Raw genomic sequence first — 20,174 nt, 5'->3', positions numbered from 1 at the left:
TTGGGGTTTGGGGAAAAAACCAGAGAGTCAGGTAGAGTATTCCAGACATTGACCACTCTGTTGTTGAAGTCGTATTTCCTGCAATCAAGTTTGGTGCGGTTAACCTTGAGTTTCTATCTATTGTTTGCTCTTGTTGTTATGGTTGAAGCTGAAGTATTCATTGTCTGGTAGGACATTGCAATGTATGATTTTATATACTATACTTAGATCAGACTGAAGGCGGCATAGTTCTAGATTTTCTAGGTCTAGAATTTCAATGTATCTAATATGTATCTAATAGAATGGGCAGCTTATCAGAACCACCTAATCATTTTTTGCTATTGTTGTATTGAAATCTGCTTTGCATTTTCTCAAACATTTTCTTCCTCTGCACAATGGTTTCTATTATTTTTTTACCTTATTTGCAGGATCCCTACAATTATCTTTCAGATGTTTTGTAGTGATTTCCAGAGCTTTGTTTATTCTTAGAAGAGGCAGGCAACCCAGTGCTCCTGTTGATATTCTGTCTGCATTTTCCCATTACTCTGGAGCCTCCCTGGCTATCACATAATGAAAAAAGTGCACAATGGGACGAGCATCCTCATGAAGCTTTCCCTTTGGATTTAATTGAATTTTGAGATGCCAGGGAAATTACAGATCACAGGAAAGAATTTCACCAATATCTATTTTTCCTTTGGAAGCAATTTCAAAATTAAACTTATTTCATCAAACTGATGAGAATTGGCAGGGAAGATGTAGAATAATTTGTCCACATGTTGTTTTTTCCCCATGCATTAAAATAATGTTTGATACATAATATTCAACTATTTATTGCCCCAATCCAATTCATTTATTTTCTTTTGCATAGTTATCTTATGACTGCTTGCGAAAATGGATGTATTACATTGGAGTGGGTGAGAAATGCCTCTGATACACAAGTTGGTGAGGAAGCACTTTTCTTTCTTAATCTGTGCTATCCATGATACCATTCAAGGACAGCTGATCTCAGGAAGAACTTGGAATCAAAAGTTTCTTCCATTGTGTGCTCTCACTTCCTCATCAGCCATGGTCATCCACACATTCCATTATAGAAATCAATAAAGTGTAAGTGAATTCAGGTGTCTGTAGAGATTCTCAGTCATCCAGGTCATGGTTGTCCCAACAGGACTTTCTTATTTTTTCTTTGAAGACGTTTTGTTTCTCATCCAAGAAGCTTCTTCAGCTCTGACAGGATAGTGGGGAATGGAAGGGTTTATATTCCTTGCAGACAGCTGGTCATTTGCATCCTTTTAGAGGGTCATTGAAGCACTTGGAGGTTTATCTGGTTAAGTCATTCACTGTTGTGCTATAGCTTCCCTGGAATCTTTTCCAGTACTGACCTGGGGCTTGTATGTCATACTTTTAACAAAGACATAGAGGTAGTGATGCTCTTTTTATTATTTACAAGCCAATATATAAAGGTTAGTTAAGTTTGGGGTCATTAATAAAAGAGAATAAAGAAAATGGAAGAAAGAAGTGGGAAGATATTGTTTTAATAATAGAATTAAGATAGAAATAATTTAATGATGAAACCCCAAAACCGGAAAACAGAGTGGGTGGTGTTCATAAAAGGGACAACAACTCAAGACACCAATGGAACATGCAGACTTGATTGTGACTACTGATTACTCTCAGGGGTAGAGATGACGAGAGACTTCAAAATAACTATTCTGCTGGACCTCTTTGACTTCTTTTGGAGTTATATTTGTCAAGGAACATCATGATGGCAGGTAAGTAAGCTATTTAGCTCTTACTATATAACTCTTTGACTCATGTAATCAATCGATTTATAGAATCATAAATTTGGGAGCTGTTTCAGAAGTCATCTTGTCTAACTTTTGCTTGGTGAAAAAATCTGATAAAGTATTTTAGACAGATGACTAATCAGCTTTTATTTTAGGACCTCCAACGAAACTGTGAGACAACATATCCCACTAGCCAATAGCTCTTCTCATCAGGGAATTAATCCCTGATCTGAATTTACTTCCCTATATCAGCCCACTGCTTCTAGTCCTCTCCTCTCCCATGGCTTCTTAAAGATTATACTGCAATCAGTTATGTTTCTAGGATTCTCTCTGTAGAAATGCTAGAATCTAACTCATTGGGCTCTGGAGGTTTGAATTCATTTAAATTGCTAAGTGTTCTTTCATCCTCTCCTTGTCTATCCTGAGTTGCAATTCCCTCTTTCCATCACTGAAGGGCCAGCTTCATTTTCCATCTTGGGTTAGTCTGGAATGATTTGCTAACTTTTGTTAATTACTGAATTTCTCTGCAAGTGCTTACAAACATGCAGTTCAATACTCTGCTGAAGGGCCTTGCCCAGTACAGATCTCAAACTGACAGGTCTGTAATTTGTCAAGTCCTCCTTCTTTTTTTCAATGAAAGGGGTAACTTTTTTCTTTGCTTCTTTGAATTTTGCCTTTTCTCCAGAGGTTCTGACAGTTAACAACTCTGTGATCACTTCTGCTAGCTACTTCAGTATCCTAGGATGTAGTTAATCTTACTCTGCAAATTTGTATTCATTTAAATTACCTAAGTATTATTTTACCCTCTCCTTGTTCATCTTGAGCTGTCCAGAGAACAGCTATAATATTCAGCTGTCCTAAGGTTGATTGCAATTCACAGATGTGATGATAAAATAATAAGATAAAATGGATGCAAAGTGCCACAAGGCTCATTTCTCTCTTCTTGTCCAAACAGGTCTCTTGGATTATGAAATAGTTTCCTTAAAGAACTACTCTATTGTAGCATGGGGAGAAGAGTTTAAGAATCCTGAACATTTATTCTCCTTTCCATCAGTTTTGCTTCTTTGTCTAGAAGTAGGAGCATTTCACATTTCTCCTTAATGTGATACTATCTCCTATTTTTCAGCTTCCATTCCTACTTCAGTTTATGAATCTTTCCAAATTGTTCCCCTTCTTCTAGGTATATGACTTTATAAGTTCCTTATTGGACATCTTGCCCCCCTCCTCTCCCTGGCTTAGTGAAGCAAACAGATTCTCAGTTGTTGCATCTTGAATCTTTGTTCTAGAAAATGGTTTGAGATGGGTTGCTAGCTTGATAATGACTTTTCTTTTACAATGTTCACTTTATGAATGTTGTCCTTTTCAAATATATAGGAGCATAGTAGGAACATAGAATTCATGTTATTAAGAATGCTTGCAAATTTGTAGCTGGAGCCTTGGAGGCAGTATTGGTACCATTGTTTTTGGGAGCTATAAAAAATGCAATGTCTATATTGGAGATGTATTTCCATCTCATAACTCCAGTAGCTTGCTCTATCTGAAGCAGAGATGTGGCTGCCTTGACATTACAGTCTCTAACCGATGAGCATAGGGATTTCTTTAGGAAAGCTGTCTAGGTCATTTTTTAAGTTCTCAAGTAATATTTTGCACACAATATCATAATTCTACACAATTCTTAATTTCCTTTCACAATGAATGTTGACCCCGGGATATGAAGATATGCCTGCCTTCATGAGTTCTGTGCAAGCAAGTAAGCATATGTCTATTTTATCTACAGTAAATTACAATAAAATGTGAGACAGTGATTAGTAATATTATAATTTTATATTTTATTATAATATAATTTAACTTCTAAGTGAAAGCAAATTCCCAGTGTATAAATGTGATCTCTACTGAGAATGTATATGTTCTTTAACAGCTACATACAGATCAGCTTTCGTCAACCTGGAATCCTTCTGAATATATTGGAATAGAACCCATCATTCTTGACAAGCTTCTCCAATGTTGGTTGCAAGTTAATTTTATTATCGCAATATGACTGCAGATCAGACAAACCTGGCCAATATCTTTTCCACCTTCATCCACATAAAAACAGAAAACTGATGGCAGAAGACCTAGTGGTCCATCGAGTCTGTCTTTTGAGATTTTTTTATTTTTTTGTCAAATGATGGACTTGTGTTTACCCAAGCATATTTAGACTCAGTTACTATTGATTGACCTACTAGGATTTGGTGCAGCCTAGAATACCTAGGTTTCTATAGATACAATATTTTGTCATCAAAATGTCAGCCAGTTGCAAAACATTTATTTGAAAAAAAAAATCTTCAAGAAATATAAACTTAGGTACATGAAATAGGTATTCTAAGATATTATAGAAAACAGGATGCAGAGGAGGAATATAATGGCTCTGAGAGGAGAAAAGGAAACATTTCTGTCTTAACCATCTTGCTATATGCCTGCTTTCAAGAACCGGTTTTTATCCTGACTGGCATTGAAGATATCTTGCTGCATGAATTTTCCACCTATGCGATGTACAGGATCTGCAGAGGATGTGTGTGTGTGTCAACATGGAGGTGCGAATATGTCACTGAAATCCTTCTTCCATATTACATGCATCATATATGTAAAAAACAGGCTTCTGTTGTATAGTTGTGTCTTACCATCTTGCCTTTCTGATGCCCTCTCTACAGATACTCTGGTATGGTGCCAAATATATAGGTAAGGAAAGAAAGAATAAAGATCAGTACTAAGCTAAAAATTTATTTCAAAGTTTATGTTAGCTTCCAGGAGTTACCTGATTACTATACTATATAAAGAGTGTCATAACTATAGGATCTGATCACCTTTATCACAGAAAATAAATGGTTTTTATTTTCAAACACACATGCATGCAGTCCTATGCAAATAAAGAAGGAAAGAAAAATTGGTTTAATATTGGTTCCTTCTTCTGGGATTGAATTTTTTCATTTAAAATGAGATTCCATTTTCAATGTAATATAAATATTCAGACCAGAATACTAATTGCCAAGAAGAACAAAGAGTCTTTTTAATAAAAAGGAATAATTAACAGCCTAGGAAAAGAACTCTTCTTTGCAAAAGTATAAAATGTAGTTCAGCTTCTGTGAGAAAGGTAGTCTTTTCTATTAGAAAAATGTGATTTACAAAAAAAAAAAAAAAAAAAAAGAAGGGGAAAAGAGACATTTAAAAACCAAGCATTATCTGAGGAACTATTCTAGAAAGATCTGATTTATGCTTAAGAGTTCGGGAGAAGCTTGTGGATAATTATTATTGATAACTATTCCTTGGACAAGGCATGATGAAATATTACCTTCATTTTAGGTCTCAGATCAGAACCTGATTCAAAAACAATTTCAGGGCTTTACTGCTAAATCTCTCCACAAGCATCTTTCTGCTTTCCATTGGAGTTGGCACTTTTTCTGGTTTATTAATTTATTAGACATTTTCAATCCAATGTTTTGATCCTTGAGCATTACTAGGTCCTGAGGGTGAGTAATTATACACTGCTTCTACTTTTGATTTGTTAGTATGTCTATATGCAGAAGAGAAGCGGACAGGTCTCAATCTTTGCATCTTTCAATAGCAAGTACAGTGGTGGCAGAATCTTCTAAAAAGCACTGAGGAATTTGACTGTTTTTCTAATGGAAGGAACTCCAGCCTCCCTCCCCTCACTCCCATACCTGAGTTTCAGATCATGTAATGCTCGTTTGATTACTTTGCAGGTATCCTTCATAATCCAGGTCAACCAGTAGGTACGTTTTGTCCATTTCTTTTTTTTTTTCTTCAACTAGGACGATAGAGCTGCAACCTGCCAGGATCTGAATTTTTCTTTTCTTTTCTTTCTCTTTTACATGGAATGAGGCTGAGGGGAATTTTGTGGCTGCACAGCCTGGAGCAGCTTGGGGTCAGGGTTCTGGATTCCAACATTTTAGATCAGCAAAAGAAATTAGGCATTGCCTTCAACCTGCTTTTATGGCTGTTATGATCATGAAAACCATCTGAATGTTACCACCCTCCTAATCTATTCCTGGCTAAAATCTTCACTTTCTTCTGCATCCACAAATGTTCACTGTGTGCATCAGGTTAATTCCATCTCCAGAGTTTATCTCTGCATAATATCCAGAGGAAAAAAAGGAGTACTATGAATCTCTCTGATGTTTTGACTCCATCACATGCCAGAAATTAAATATGACCAGCTGTCACTATAAATCAGTTCTTATATTTGCAAGTTGAATGCTTAACTGTGCCTCCACTTGAGGTTTTTGTATTTTAGCAATGCTTTCAAAACACAAAAAGTTTACAAGCTTCGAGCGAGTTACTTGCCACTGGACTGCATTCCCTTATGACTTTAGGCTTGCTTTGTATCATATGACCCCATCCTCACATAGAGTGGGATCAGGAAGGAAAAACGAGGCATGGAACATTCTCCCCAAGGAGACTTTCAGGACAATTACTGTGAGTGCAGCACTTTCCCAGCCTTATTGCAGATGGCCAAGAGACACTGTTGCTATTCCAAACCAGGATCTGGTTGAGCGTAATGTACTTCTTCTCACCTAGAGAGGAAGAGATTCCCCCCTCCATCATTTTCTCCTTGTCCAGGAAAAGAATTTTTGTCTGCTTGAAATTGAAGATTTTAAACAGAAAGGCTGAAAGGATAAAAGTCAAGGATCAAGAGTACTGTCAAGGATCTTGGAGTACTCATCTCTAATGATCTAAGTGCTAGAGCCCACTGTAACTACATAGCCAAAAAGGCGTTAAGAGTTGTTAACCTAATCTTACGTAGCTTTTTCTCTGGCAATATTACAATAATAACTAGAGTGTACAAAACATTTTCTAGACCAATACTCAAATACAGCTCATCAGTCTGGAACCTATATTACGTATCTGATATTACCACAGTTGAGAAAGTTCAGAAATATTTAACAAGAAGAGTTCTCCACTCCTCTACTTGTTACAGAATACCTTATGCCATCAGACTCGAAATTCTAGACCTAGAAAACCTAGAACTATGCTGCCTTCGGTCCGATCTAAGTATAGTATATAAAATCATACATTGCAATGTCCTACCTGTCAATGCTTCAGCTTCAACCATAATAACACAAGAGCAAACAATAGATACAAACTCAAGGTTAATCGCACCAAACTTGATTGCAGGAAATATGACTTCAGCAACAGAGTGGTCAATGTCTGGAATACTCTACCTGACTCTCTGTTTTTTTTCCCCAAACCCCAAAAACTTTAACCTTAGACTGTCTACTATTGACCTCACCCCTTTCCTAAGAGGTCTGTAGGGGTTGTGCATAAGTGCACCAACATGCCTACCGTCCCTGTCTTATTGTTTCTTTTATATTTTTTATATTTTTTTATTTTTCTTATATGTATCCATGTATTCATAACTATGTTTTTACTTATACCTATTATCTTGAAAGCAATTGACGAATAAAATAAGTGCCAAAGATTGAAAGAAGATATCTTGTTCCCAAATTTCCAGAAAATCAAAGTAAAATTAGAATTGAATGAGAAAGAGAATTCTGATCCAAAAGGAACTGTGAGTTGGATAGACATATAGTACATAAATATCTAGTTAATACCACAGTAAGATGAATATTTTTGTGTACTAGTCAATATCTTTATTGTTTCTAACGTTTATCTTATATATGGAAGTTTAGTATTGTATGTTTTAAGATTATTGGATCTCTGTCTGGCAGTTGCCTATATTACTTCCACTCAGTGATCTGTCCCAAGTTAAAATTTTCCTTTATAGAATTTTGATTGAAGAGTCTTTGGAAATGTTGTGATTTTAATAGAATTACATATTTATTGTTACTGTTTTGCATGTAAAGAATTAAACTCGCAAAAGGAATTTTTCATCCTCTTTTTCCTTAATACAATTATTTTATTCTTATCTTAGGATTTTGATCTAACATCCAAAGAATGAAGGGCTGATTTTCTTAGTTATATGCTTCACATGTCTGATCTAGGAAGTGGAGCTATAGAATTGACTACATTTTTATCTACTTTGTTTTTTACTTTGTGCCAATAAAAGTCTAGACTGCAGGATCTCTATCTTACATTCTATGATTAAAGTAGAGGCCATCATCCAAAGGCATCTCCCTAGAGCACAGGTGTCAAACAGAGGAAGGAAGGAAGGATTTCTTTCCTCCTTTTACATCAATGTGTGTTTTTGGTAAATCTTGAGATACCACTGTTTCAGTGCAGCATTTCAGTCTGAGATATTAGCAGCCTTATTTGTCTCTATAAAAATACACTTTATACAGTTTTCTTTATTGGGCCCTATATTTTGAGTATGCTTTTTACTCTACAATTTCTCCAGAGAATGTTTGCTCAGGTGTATATATTTAATCTACATTTATATGGACCAATCATCATCCTTATCATCCCCATCCTCATCATTATTTGCACAAAGCACCTGTGTCTGGAAGATAGGCATTCTGCATCTTATCATCAGAAATTTTAAATCCTTATGATTTATGACTTTTGTGCTGTAGGGCTGTGCAATGCTTCAGATTCAAAGGGAAGTTCTTTGGAGTGTGCATGGCAACACTTGTAGCACCTGTTGACAACTCCTTAAATCAGATGTGTGCTTCCTGGGGTTGTGTTGCAGATGTAGAAAAAAAACCCACAGCTGTTTTAAACTGATAGGTGCTATATCAGGTCTCTGTGTGCTCCAAGCAGTTTTTCCCTTTTAAATCCAAGAACACTGCACAGTTGGAATACTGTCATAAATCCTATAAATGATATATTTCTTCCTCCTTCTTTCTGTTATAACAAATCTTGATACACTATATTGTTTCAAGACAGTGATGTTTTTAAATATTAATTGGAGATTATTGATATCCTATTTAGAAAACTACAAATATGGGAAATAGACAAGAGACAAAATATATCAATATTAATTACAATTTAAGATATTGATATTACAAGCATAAAATGATTGGATTTTTTTCTTTCATAATTGAGTGTAACATTGAAAAGGAACTGCTGCAGATTGTATCAAAGTTTTGCCATTGTTGTATTCTCCAGATTTAAGTTCCCAATCAGATATTATTGGAATTGTACCTTTCTTTCAATGTTGAGCAAAATTTATTCTTGCTGCTCCGAGCAGCCATTAAATTATGTTTTTTGTTGATTTTCTTCTGACATTATATCTGTAAGAAAGTTGTGATTTCATTTCGAACTTAAATCCTAAAATTTTCTGAATTGTATTATGCGTTATTGTACTTTAGGGGTTTTACATGTCCAACTATACAAGTGAGAAAACATACTGCTATATTTCTTGTTTTTCTTGGCATAATAATAATCTATGTTGTTACCTGTCTATGTTTAATACATAGCAGTGCAGCCTAAAGTTAATGCACTCCTATTCTTTCCCCCAGAAAGGGTTGGTAACAGGGCTAGGCTGATGGTCAGTTGGACATGGCTACTAATTGAACTCATTGGTTATTTCATTGCTTTTTGGCCTGCTCACTCCTGTAGCCTGACTAGGGCAACATTATTATTGCTCTTCCCATTCCTGTAGCTTGAAAATGCAGTCTACAGTTGAATTGGTTCCAATGTTCCTGACATTTTTTCTCTGTTCACCTAGTCCAGGATTGCTGGTTCATGCATAATCTGTAGTCCATTTGACACCAACACAGACCCTCTCTCCCCCTCCACCAGTTTTTTTTCCTGATAATATATTATAGTTCTGATGCTACAATAGGCAACAATCTGTAACTTTCTTTCAGTCTGTAACAAGAAAGCATGGGAACAAAGTAGCAATGTTCCAAAATTGCAGTTTAAGATGAAAAATAAAGAAATAAAAGGGAAGCTATGATACTGGAGGGGGAATGGAAGGGGAGAAGTACTGGGGTTCAAATGAAAATATGCCCTCTGGAAGATCAAGGATTGAAGCCAGCATGAACTTCCAGGGTTGGCCGTGGTGGTTTCCTGATGTTCTCTGAAGACAATGTTTACCATTGTCCTATAGTAAATCCCCCTTCTTCTTTACCCATCCCGGGTCAGTTGAAAACCTGAAACATTTTTCAACTATTCTCACACTAATAGTTCCAGGTACAGTATTTAGAAGCTTCAGTTGATTAAGATTGCTATATCCATACTATATTGTTTAGAAAGAAGTATGTTCATCTTTTCCAGTTTCTGTGTATGTTGTTTATGATTTTCAGAAGGGCTGCAACTGTTCATCACCACAATCTCAACCTGGATAACTACAAATTGATTTTGTGAGATTTCAAAGGTCCCACCCCCCTTTTTTTCATACCTTAGGAAATCATACATTCTGTCCACATAGCTGGAATGCTATTAGCACTGCACAAATAATCATTATAGTACTCATTCAAAATCCACATTTTAATTGTAAACATCAAATTGTAAAGAAAACTAAGTTAAAAATATATCCTAGAAAGCATTTCAAAATGAATAATGTATATGTATGATTAATATGCAATAAACATTATAAACTACTCAAAAAGGAAAATGATATTTGCCTGCATATCTTTAAAGGCAAACTACTCCATTTGAGTCTAATTTTCATACATACTACAAATCATCATTTAACTTCAATTAGGGGACATTTTTTCAGCCACCAGATTACAGAATCTTCTCGGCCTGTAACGTTTAATTCACTGTTTCAGCTACTCTTTTTAGATGGAAAAAGTAAAACTGAAGGGATCAAGAGTTGAGATTTATGCATTTAATTAGTTTCTTCTTTAATTTGGGGAATTATTGTTTAGAAAACAAATGAAGTCCCTCCCACAAGAGTGCACTTCTGATTATGAAGTCGTTTTATCTTGAGGCTTTTTGATGCTTAACCAAATACTTTATTTACATAAACACATTGTGTACATCACAGGACTCAGTTAACACCGAACTTCCAGCATCAGCCCATTCGTGCATCAGCCTATTCAATTGGGGAAAGGTGGCAACAATCCCCCTTTTCGGGGAATATATATATATAGAGAGAGTATGCATGTCTACTCAAGAGAAGTGCACATCTGGATCCTGCTGCGCTTTCCAAGAGGCGATGCAACCCTTTCATGCAGGATTCAACCTCCAGAGCAAGAAGGGAGACGACGAGAATTCTTCTGTAATTCGAGTCATTCTATCTGGGCTTGCCTTATTCAGACAACCGCTAAAGCGCAGCCAATAATACTATTGCCTAACATGGAATGGCTGGATGATGATGATGATTATTATTATTATTATTATTATTATTATTATTATTATTATTATTATTATTATTATTATTATTATTACCCAGATATTGTTGTTCTTTCCCAAACGCCCATACTTTGAGGTAAGGAAGTTTTTTTTTTTTTTACGTTGCTGCTGTCGCTACCATCTCCGTGGCTCATTTATCACCGGGAAAACGCGGCGCGGCTGTCGCGCTCCGCCCGCCAGATTGGCGGAGAGACCCGGCCGCCCCCCGCCCACCCAGCCACCCCCGCCCGGGAAGGAGCAGGTGCACGCTCCGCCTTCCCATTGGCAGCAGCCGCTGCAGCCGGCGCCGGAGCCTCGAGGGCCTTTGGCTCTTCGCCCCGCCCACCCCTGCAGCCAGGTAGGATGAGCGCGAGCGGTGGCGCGCGCCGCGAGTGTCTCTCCGTCCTCCTCCGCTAAAGCAGCCGAGGGCAGTGCGGCGGAGGCGGCCGGGCGGGAGCACCGGCCGAGAGTGGCGGTGCGCCCCGGCTGGGGAAAAACGACGGAGGCTCCATGCAGGCAGGCGAGCCCTCAAGGTAAGGACTCTCTTAGCCTAAAGGGTCCCCTGTAAGAGCCGGCGGGGGCGGGGGCGGGAAGGCGAAAAAGATGAGGCGAAGGAGGGGTTGGGGGCGAAAGAAGGTGCGACGTGAACTTTGCAGCGTTGCTTCCATCCCCGTCCCGTTTCTCGTTTTTTTTCTTCTTTTTTTTAATATTACCTCAGGAGGAGATACTCGGGGGTGTTCTTTTGCAAATGACCAAGCTTCTCTTCGGAGGAACTGGAGGTGGTTGCGGGGGGGGGGCGGGGGGGTTCAGTTGGAGAAAAACTGGGGCGTGTTGTTATCTACCCGAGCGCCAGCCAGGGGGGACGTGGAAACAAGTCCGGCGTGTCCGTTAACGCCGGGTTCTTCTTCTTTTTCTTTTTCCTGTGCCGGGGAGGAAAAAAAAAGAAGAAGAATTGCGTTTTGCGTTGCGTTTTGCGACGTGGATCCGTCACATCTCCGGAGACCCGAAAAGCGGGGGAAGAATTGTTTTTAGGAGACCGGTTTTTTTTTTTCCTCCCCTTCTTCTTTTTGTACCGCAGTGCTCCCATCCTGCCAGCAGGGAGCGCAGAAGAGCCGAATGGGGGTAACTGGGGCTGGGGAGGATGGGGGGCTTCGGTTCCATTTGCGGGCAAGAAGCCCAAGAAAAGTGTGGCGCCCCCCTCCCCCAGTCTAGATCGGAGCAAGGGGGGGGGAGTTGCGCGGAGGAAACAACCCCTTCCCGCCTCCCCCAGCTAAAGCAGATTGCCTGCTCTGTTTGCAGACCGTTTCAATCCGGATGCCCTTTGCGGATGAAAGATGTATCATGGAATGAACCCGAACAGCCGGGATCCGTTCCTAGAGGAGCAGCCGCCGCCGCCGCCGCCGCCTCCACCGCTGTTTCAGCGTTGCCAGTCTAAACTCTCCCTGGTGGTCTTGTGGTTCCAACTGGCGCTGTGCTTTGGCCCTGCACAGATCACGGGCGGTGAGTGAGCGGCTGGTTCATGTGACAAGAGGTAGCAAAATAAAAAAATATATATAGATAAAAAAAAATCAAACGCCCAGCTATGGGGAAGGAGGGAGGAGGGGGTGAGAGAGCTCAGGCTGCTTCTGACAGGCAGGTCCTCCTTGGCGCCGGAGGAGGCAGCCTCTGGCTATTGATCTGATGGGCACAAAATGCTGAAGCGGGGAAACATCCTCCCACAGCCTTGCCCGCCTTGCTGCTTCTCCAGTCAATGGATTGTGAAAAGAGAAAGGCTTGAAGGTAAAAAGGTGTTTTCCTCCCATTCAAATCCGTTGGAGGAGCAACCTCTTAAATGGCTACATCCTACCAAGGTAAGTTAAAAAGGTCCTCCTTAAAATAAATAAAGTCCCGCAGAAGAAGATACTTCATGTAGAAAGCTGTAAAAGAATTGTTACCCTTCAAAGATACTCAAAATAGGGCTAGGAAAGTTCATCCTCATTTTCTTCTCTGATGCTTCTCACTAGAAAGTAAGAAATAATGCAATAATTCTGTTTCTATTTGAGAGAGAGAGAGAGAGATGGATGCACTCGTCCTCTCTGGAACAATTCTTTCTTTGCTCTCCGTATTAAAAAACTCGGTATATATGCTGCAGAAAAGTTATCTTTCAATCCACATTAATAAATCCTCCAATGATTATAAAATTCCACTTAGTTTTAATATTGTATTTGGGACACACTCATGTGCAAAGTTTTCTTTAAAATTGGGTTTCTTTTAAAACTGAGCTTTAATATTGTAGTACATTGTCCATTTCCAAAGGATAAGGCTACATAAATTCATGTAGAGAATAATTAGGAGTTAGTGGTTGTCTCTTTTATTTGGCCAGACATTGATAAGTAGCTGCTGCATCTTTTTGGGAAGCATTTTTATGTTGAGTGACTTGGAAGTTGAATGATCCTACTTTATAAAATGAAAAAGGAAATCATACCACTGCCCTCATTTTGTTTAATCATGCTGTCCTGAGTTCCAAGTATTTCTAAAGTGAAAATATTCATCCAGGAATGTTTTAGTCTCTAAAAATGATGTTGGCAAGTGTCCCAAATATATACTTTACCTATCCATATTATATCCATATAGTACTGCAGTTCAAGCTACCTGGGGCCACAGTGAAGACGATTAGAAGGTTTCAGTTGTCATAAGTGCAGCTGTCCAAGTGCTTGTGACACTATCACTATCAAGGACTGGTTTTATTCCTGCCAATCAACCTGTCTATTAAGTTCAGTAACTGTGGCTGTTGTTACTTGTCCATCTTTGCTTTAGCTGACCAAAAGAGTGCCTTGTCCTCACAAGGGGACAAGAGGTTACTATAGATACTTCATATGTCCAAGGTCCTAAATCCTGTATTGGTTCTTTTTTATTAAGCTGTTCTGATATTATAACTGTACTGTTGATTTTTAATATGTGGGCTAAATTGATCAGTGCTGGCTTTTCTATGTGTTTTTATTTTATAGTATTGTTGGTTGTACTACTTGTTGCATTTTATCTGATAGATATCATATTTGCAGACTTCTCTTTTTGAAACACCTAAAAAGATTTAACCCTCATTTCTTTGAATGTTAAGGGTTGCCTATGTTCTATGTTCTCTGAGCTACTCAGAAGGGAAACAGCTCTTCCTGGGGCCATTTTAAAACTAAAATGAAATGCATTCCTTAATTTGAATTTGATTGTGAGGAAAACAAAACTCTTTTTAGTTTCAGTGCAATAAAATGCTTTGAACAATCTGACCATAAATCATTTCCTAATTGGATCATGTTGAACCTCTCATTTAGTGAGAAGAAAACTGTTAGTTGAAGGAGTTGTGTAGCTTTCTGGTGTGATGTAGGTTAACACAGATGCAGTTTTTTATGTTGAAATTAAATAGACTGGCTTTTGTTTAACAGCAGCCTGAAGGTTTGATACTCAAAAAGTTGACCCCATTGTTCATTTATGTTTTTTCAATTAGGGTTTTTGTATGCTTCTTGATGAAATCACAGTGAAATGAGGCCTGAACTTAAAACCGAATTGAGTTTAAGCTTTGTAAAGTCAGCTGAGCTTTGACCCAAAGTATCCTCAAAAGCTGTTTGAGTATTTCAGCAGCATACCCAAGGAAACAAACAACAACAAAAAATTTACAAGCATTTCAGCTTACAGAAAAGTAAAGTTAGGATATATTAGCACCCTGAATTTAGTTATGATATAGTTTGGCTTTCTTTGGGCCAGTTGTATAAAAATGCAGAGGGTCCCATAGTAAGATGGAGTATGTGTTCAGAGCATCTCTTGCATTGAAAGCATTGATATAATCACCACTTGAATGTTGTTTGCATTAAACAATTCAGCTTCATATAGAATCTATTAGTTGCATCTTGGAGCCTTTTTTCCTTATCCAAAACCTCTAATTTTTCCCCATCCCCATCTCTTTTTATATTTATGCTTTTGTCTTCTCTCTCATTTGCTTGTTCAGATTCTAATGCCACTTTGTTTTGTTTTTTGTTGTCCATTTTCCTCAGATATTTCCTTCTCCCCTTCCTTTCCAAAATCATTCGTGTTCTTCCTCCTCTCCTACATTTGAACCAGAAAGTACAGCTAATTTTTTGCTAGATCATGGGTGCACTTTCAAGCCTTTGTTACTTTCCTATCTTTTTCAGGTGCATGCACAAATATGTTATTCTTTAAAAGTGTGTGTTCAGGATTCATCTAATCATGTGGGAGTTTTATGCTCTATTTGCTTGCAAAGTTGTCAGCACATTGGGACAGAGTTCAATATTTGAAGGAATAAAATCTTCTAATTGGGAATGAAATCCTATTCTGTCTTATATATATTATCCCAGTTTTAAAAACAGATCTTTTGCCACTATTCATTCTGTGCATATGGCAGTCCTCTGCTTACTGTACTTTGTGAATTCTTTGAATATAATGGCATCTATGTTAGTATGTGTATGTATACATATATATACTCACAAATATATATATGCACACAAGGACATGCATACTTTTTCTTATTTCAAAATTTTTCAGAAATTATGCTGGAAGACTACTGAACAGGTAGTTTTTCAACTTGTAACCATTAATTTAGCAACTGTTCAAAGTTGCAAAGGCATGAAAAAAATATTACAACTGGACCTTGCACTTAAAGACTATTGCAGTGTCCCCACAATAATGTAATCAAAATTTGTGCACTTGGCAACCATGCATGAATTTATGATGGTTACAGTGTCCCACGGTCATGTAATCATCATTTACTTTCCAACCGGCTTCCAACAAACAAAGTTAATGGGTGGAAGCTGGATTTGTTTAACAACAGATTCAATTAACTGCAATGATTTGCTTAACCATTGCAAAAAAAAAAAATGGTAAAATCAGGCATGACTCACTTAATAACTGCTTTGCTTAGCAATAGAAATTCTGGTCCCATTTATCATCGAGGGCTATCTGTATATCAGTAATACGAAAGAGCCTAAATAAGACCCAGTATCATATAGTGATTAAATATGGAGACTTGGGTTCTTTAGGCACAGAAGCCAGCTGGGTGACCTTGGGCTAGTCATCTCATCTTGGCCCTAACCAGAGTCAGGATCTGTAATAAAGCTGGATGAAAAACAAAACCCTCATTGCATCATGGATTGCTAAATTTTGCTGTAAGAACTAGGCAAGTACAGTGTACAATAAAGGCAAAGAAACTTGCAACTAAAGAGAAATACTAAAACAAGTACAACAAAAAAGTACCAGATGTTTTAACAATGGGAATTTGGAATTTATTAACGTTTGAATTCTTTGCTATAAAAAAGTATTTTTTCTTAAATATTCTACATATTTTATAGAATACAAAATAAGTGTCAAGAATACAGGATGGAAACAAATTTCTGTAATATACTATTTTGCATCAGAGTAATTTCATTCATCAGGTTACCCCATAGATTGTTTTGACCTATTAGTACTGTGATACTGTGTTAAAGAAGCTGTAGTTGCCAGGGTCTTTCATAAATCCTAAACACATAAACTATGATTTATTAACAAAACCAAACATGTATGTTTTCAGGGAGTGATGTTCCATGACAAATAAAACATGTGTGCAGTTATGTGTACATACACTATACTCAGAATGTTCTGGAAAATTTCAGAACGAACAGTATTTTAAAATGTAGAAAAACATACTTTCAGAATTTAAGTTCTGTCATGTACATTAATTTTTTCTTTACGTGTGTATATAGGGCTCACTGCAAGTCTGTGCTTGTGGATAGGTCATTATAGCTCTTCATCATCACTTTCTTTGTACTAGTTCTTAGTTTTACTGCTAATACAGAAGTAAATGTGCTCCACAACATTGCTGGCTGATGTGAATAATGTGCTTTGCATTTAGTTATCCAGTTATCCAGTAACCTACTTTGTTTAGAGACATAGCAGTGTGACAGTCTTTGAAATGAGTAACTTAATGTTGGGATTTCTAAGTGGGGAATGGCATTTGAGAAGTGTGAGAGACTATTATTACTGTGAATTTTTGGATCTATTTTAGAAAAAGTCTCAGCGTGGTAATATTCTTGCCCTTCAGATTTGATAAAGAAGTGCAATAGACTGTAGAGGAATCCTTTTTGAATATTTTGTAGAAAATATACATAAATTGTGTATCGAATAGCAGTTGCTTATTGGTTTTGGCATTTGTTTTTCAAATAAAATTTCATTATGAAATGAGCCACTTAGTTTTTATCCTGGTCACATCTATATAGCTAGCTTATATGCTCCCCTTCCTTTCTGGAGTCATCAAGAAATGGTGTCACCCTAAATCTTGTTTTCCCAAAGGGTACCCTTTCCCAAAGAGTAGCCTTCCCAAAGAGTAGCCTTCTGAATGGGTTTGTGCTGTGCTGCTGTCCATGTAACTTTAATGTGTAGCATTTTGAGGGCTGGTTGATGTGGAAGATGGTTTTCTCAGCTGAAATTCCAACCATGCCCTACATCATTCAGCATGTGAAAGATCGTCTCTAGTGGCAATATGCAATTCCCTGGTCATTGTATGCACTGTGCTCTTTTTCTTTCCCACTGCACTGCTGAATGATTTGTTTGTTGCTATTCCTTGAAACTTTGGCTTCTCTCTTTGCTGGTATTTAGTGGTCCTCCAGATTTGTGCAGACAAGGTTCAGCCAGTGAATAAGTGCTACTGAAGTGTTATAGATGAGAAAAGGGGTTTACTGTGTTGATTGGTGGAGAAGCTGTAAATTATCCTAGCAACATAAGGAGAGGAGAGGGAGCAAGGAGGGAAGGGAATTCCCTGCCAGGCAGGCTACAGAAGTACAAGAGATGAATTTTTCAATTTACGCTTTCAATTACAATCCATTATAGACACAGACTGGTTGATTTCTAGGCTTTGTGCTCTAGATTTCACAAATCCACTTTTTAAAAACAATGGCTGCAGAAGCAAGAGATCCTGTTTTTCTTACAGCCAAAAGAAAACTGAGGGACAGGAACCAGACTGAAGAGGGTGATCCCACAGGAAACTAACAGAACTACTTGGAGCCACAAGATTGATGGCATGGAATGGAATGCAGTCATCTCCAGCTACCTCCCTGGCATGTATCAACACATCTATGTTCCCTGCTCTGCACATGTTGAAAAGTAGAGAAAACTTCACATCCAGACTGGAGCACCTTAAGCTATTCTTGGACTATTTCGGCTTCAGACAGACATTGTAACACAGGGCTTCCAGAGGAAGAAATTATGGACTGAAGACAGCTTTGTGAAAAGCAGAGGCAATGACTATAAAGAATGAAGAGCTGGTGAGTAGACTGGCTCTTCATACCTCTCTAACAAAGAGGTGATGAAATTTATTTATTTATTTAGCATATGGTGTTGTTACATTAGCCAGGTGATTACAACGATAATGCAGAATAATAGTTGGCGACCTGTTTACCAGCTCTGTTGGGTACATGCTTACATGCTTTCCATGGCATACCAAAATAGGCAAGCTAACTTCACACTAGAGAAAAAGGCAAGTGGCTTTTCCTGTGGCATCTTCCAAGGTCCTTCTCCTTCCACCAAAGCTGCCTCACAAATGGGTGTTGCTTCCGGGAAGTGACAGCAGGATTCTAACTGCCATACAAAGCTCTGGCTTGTCGCCCCACAAAAGTGGTACCTTTTTTTCTACTTGTATAAAACATGCTTTCAAACTGCTATGTGAGCAGAAGCTGAGGCGAATGATAGGAGCTCACCATGCTACATAGTGCTAGGATTTGAATTGCTGGAGCAGAGACCATCTTCAACATCATTATGCCACTGAGCCACCATACATCTTAAGAGGATGGGAGATCGCCTACAAGTGCTATAGATCATTGCTACTCATGAGGAGACCTCAAGACAGCAATCTACAACCAGTTTTGAGCACTAGGAATTCTTGGAATAGCCATCCTATTCAAACCATAATTGGTGCCTTTAAAAGGACACTACATTTCCATACTTCCTTTTCTAATCTCATTTGGAAATTGCTTACTAACTTCTTTTCAGCTATTAAAAACTTTTGGATTGATAAGGTTGAAAATACTAGGTAAATGCTTTCAAACTTTAATGAAAGAAATTTTAACTAAAAGCTTAAAATTGTTTTTTTTTAAATGAAATAAATAGAAAAAAATGCAATTAAGACTTTGATTTTATACAGTTATAAATAGATTGAACATGCAGATAAATTTTAAATAAGATCTTGGAGTTAATTATAAAGAATTCTTTTCATGGGAAAGTTGATTTGCGTGTTTTTCTATAACAGAAAAAAGATGTAAACAATTTTAAAATCTTGAACACTAGAGGGAACTAAAGGCTTTAATTAAATGAGAAGAATACATAAACCTGATTATGATTAAATATAACACTGGAAATGCTGATGGATATTTTGGAAATATGGAATCAGAAGTTAATATCAAGAGTGTTATCTGCAATGTATACTTTTGTGAATAGTTTATGTGAAAGAAATGGCAGAAGAAGAATAAGTTTTATCTGATAAGACAGAGGCTGAGTGGAATGAAGCACCAGCACTGAAAATGGATCTATAAATCACAAGCTGCAAGGATGATATGAAAAAAGATATTTCATTGGGCATGCAAAAGAAATCAGTTGATACTTTAAAAATCAGAAAGGAATTACAAATAATAAATCAAGACAGTGATCTAGTTAATACTTTTATATTGGATTTGCAAAAGAGGTTTGTTAAAGCTTGGGTGAATCTCGTGAGAAGGGGTTAAAAAAATGAAAAGAAATGAAGTTCTGTGATATTACTTTAAGATCTATTTGATCAAAGTTAAAATATGTGTTATTACTGGCAATTCTTAATGAACTTCTTTCTAGCACCAGGTCTGAAATGATGATGCTTTATGAATAAGTTTATACACAAGATGGGATGTAGAATGAAAAATTCATTGGCTATAAATTAAGAAGAGGTGAAAAATTACCAAAATTGTTTATACTTGTGATTTAGATAGAAATCTCTTGGCCCTTTTTAATTATTATGCCAATGTTAGCATATTTTTACATCTTATGCTGTCACATAAGGCATACAACTTTTCAAGCTGATATAAAAATGTTTAATTTGGAATGAATGTCATTCATACCTTAGTTCTGTGAATCTGTCAAAGGGGAATTATTTACTATGCTAAGAGCCATTTATCCAATATGCCTATAAATTAT

General features: G+C 37.4%; 1 protein-coding gene across 2 annotated transcripts in view; it reads left to right on the top strand.

Moving 5' to 3' along the window:
- Positions 1–11,274: 11,274 nt before the first annotated feature.
- The window catches only part of SUSD4 (sushi domain containing 4), a 66,996-nt gene continuing 58,096 nt past the window's right edge, over positions 11,275–20,174 (top strand). Inside the window, exons 1-2 of one of the 2 annotated variants that reach the window (XM_087934059.1) lie at positions 11,275–11,533; positions 12,300–12,500. In XM_087934059.1, the coding sequence (XP_087790185.1) occupies positions 12,335–12,500 (166 nt within the window). In that variant the 5' untranslated portion in view covers positions 11,275–11,533; positions 12,300–12,334. The remainder of the gene's footprint in view (positions 11,534–12,299; positions 12,501–20,174) is intronic. The other variant, XM_087934051.1, reaches the window with a different exon arrangement.

The sequence above is a fragment of the Pseudonaja textilis genome, chromosome 1 (genome assembly GCF_049901715.1).
Source record: "Pseudonaja textilis isolate UNSWEBS1 chromosome 1, rPseTex1.2, whole genome shotgun sequence".
Classification (NCBI taxonomy): domain Eukaryota; kingdom Metazoa; phylum Chordata; class Lepidosauria; order Squamata; family Elapidae; genus Pseudonaja; species Pseudonaja textilis.
This window is presented reverse-complemented; position numbering and strand designations above follow the sequence as displayed.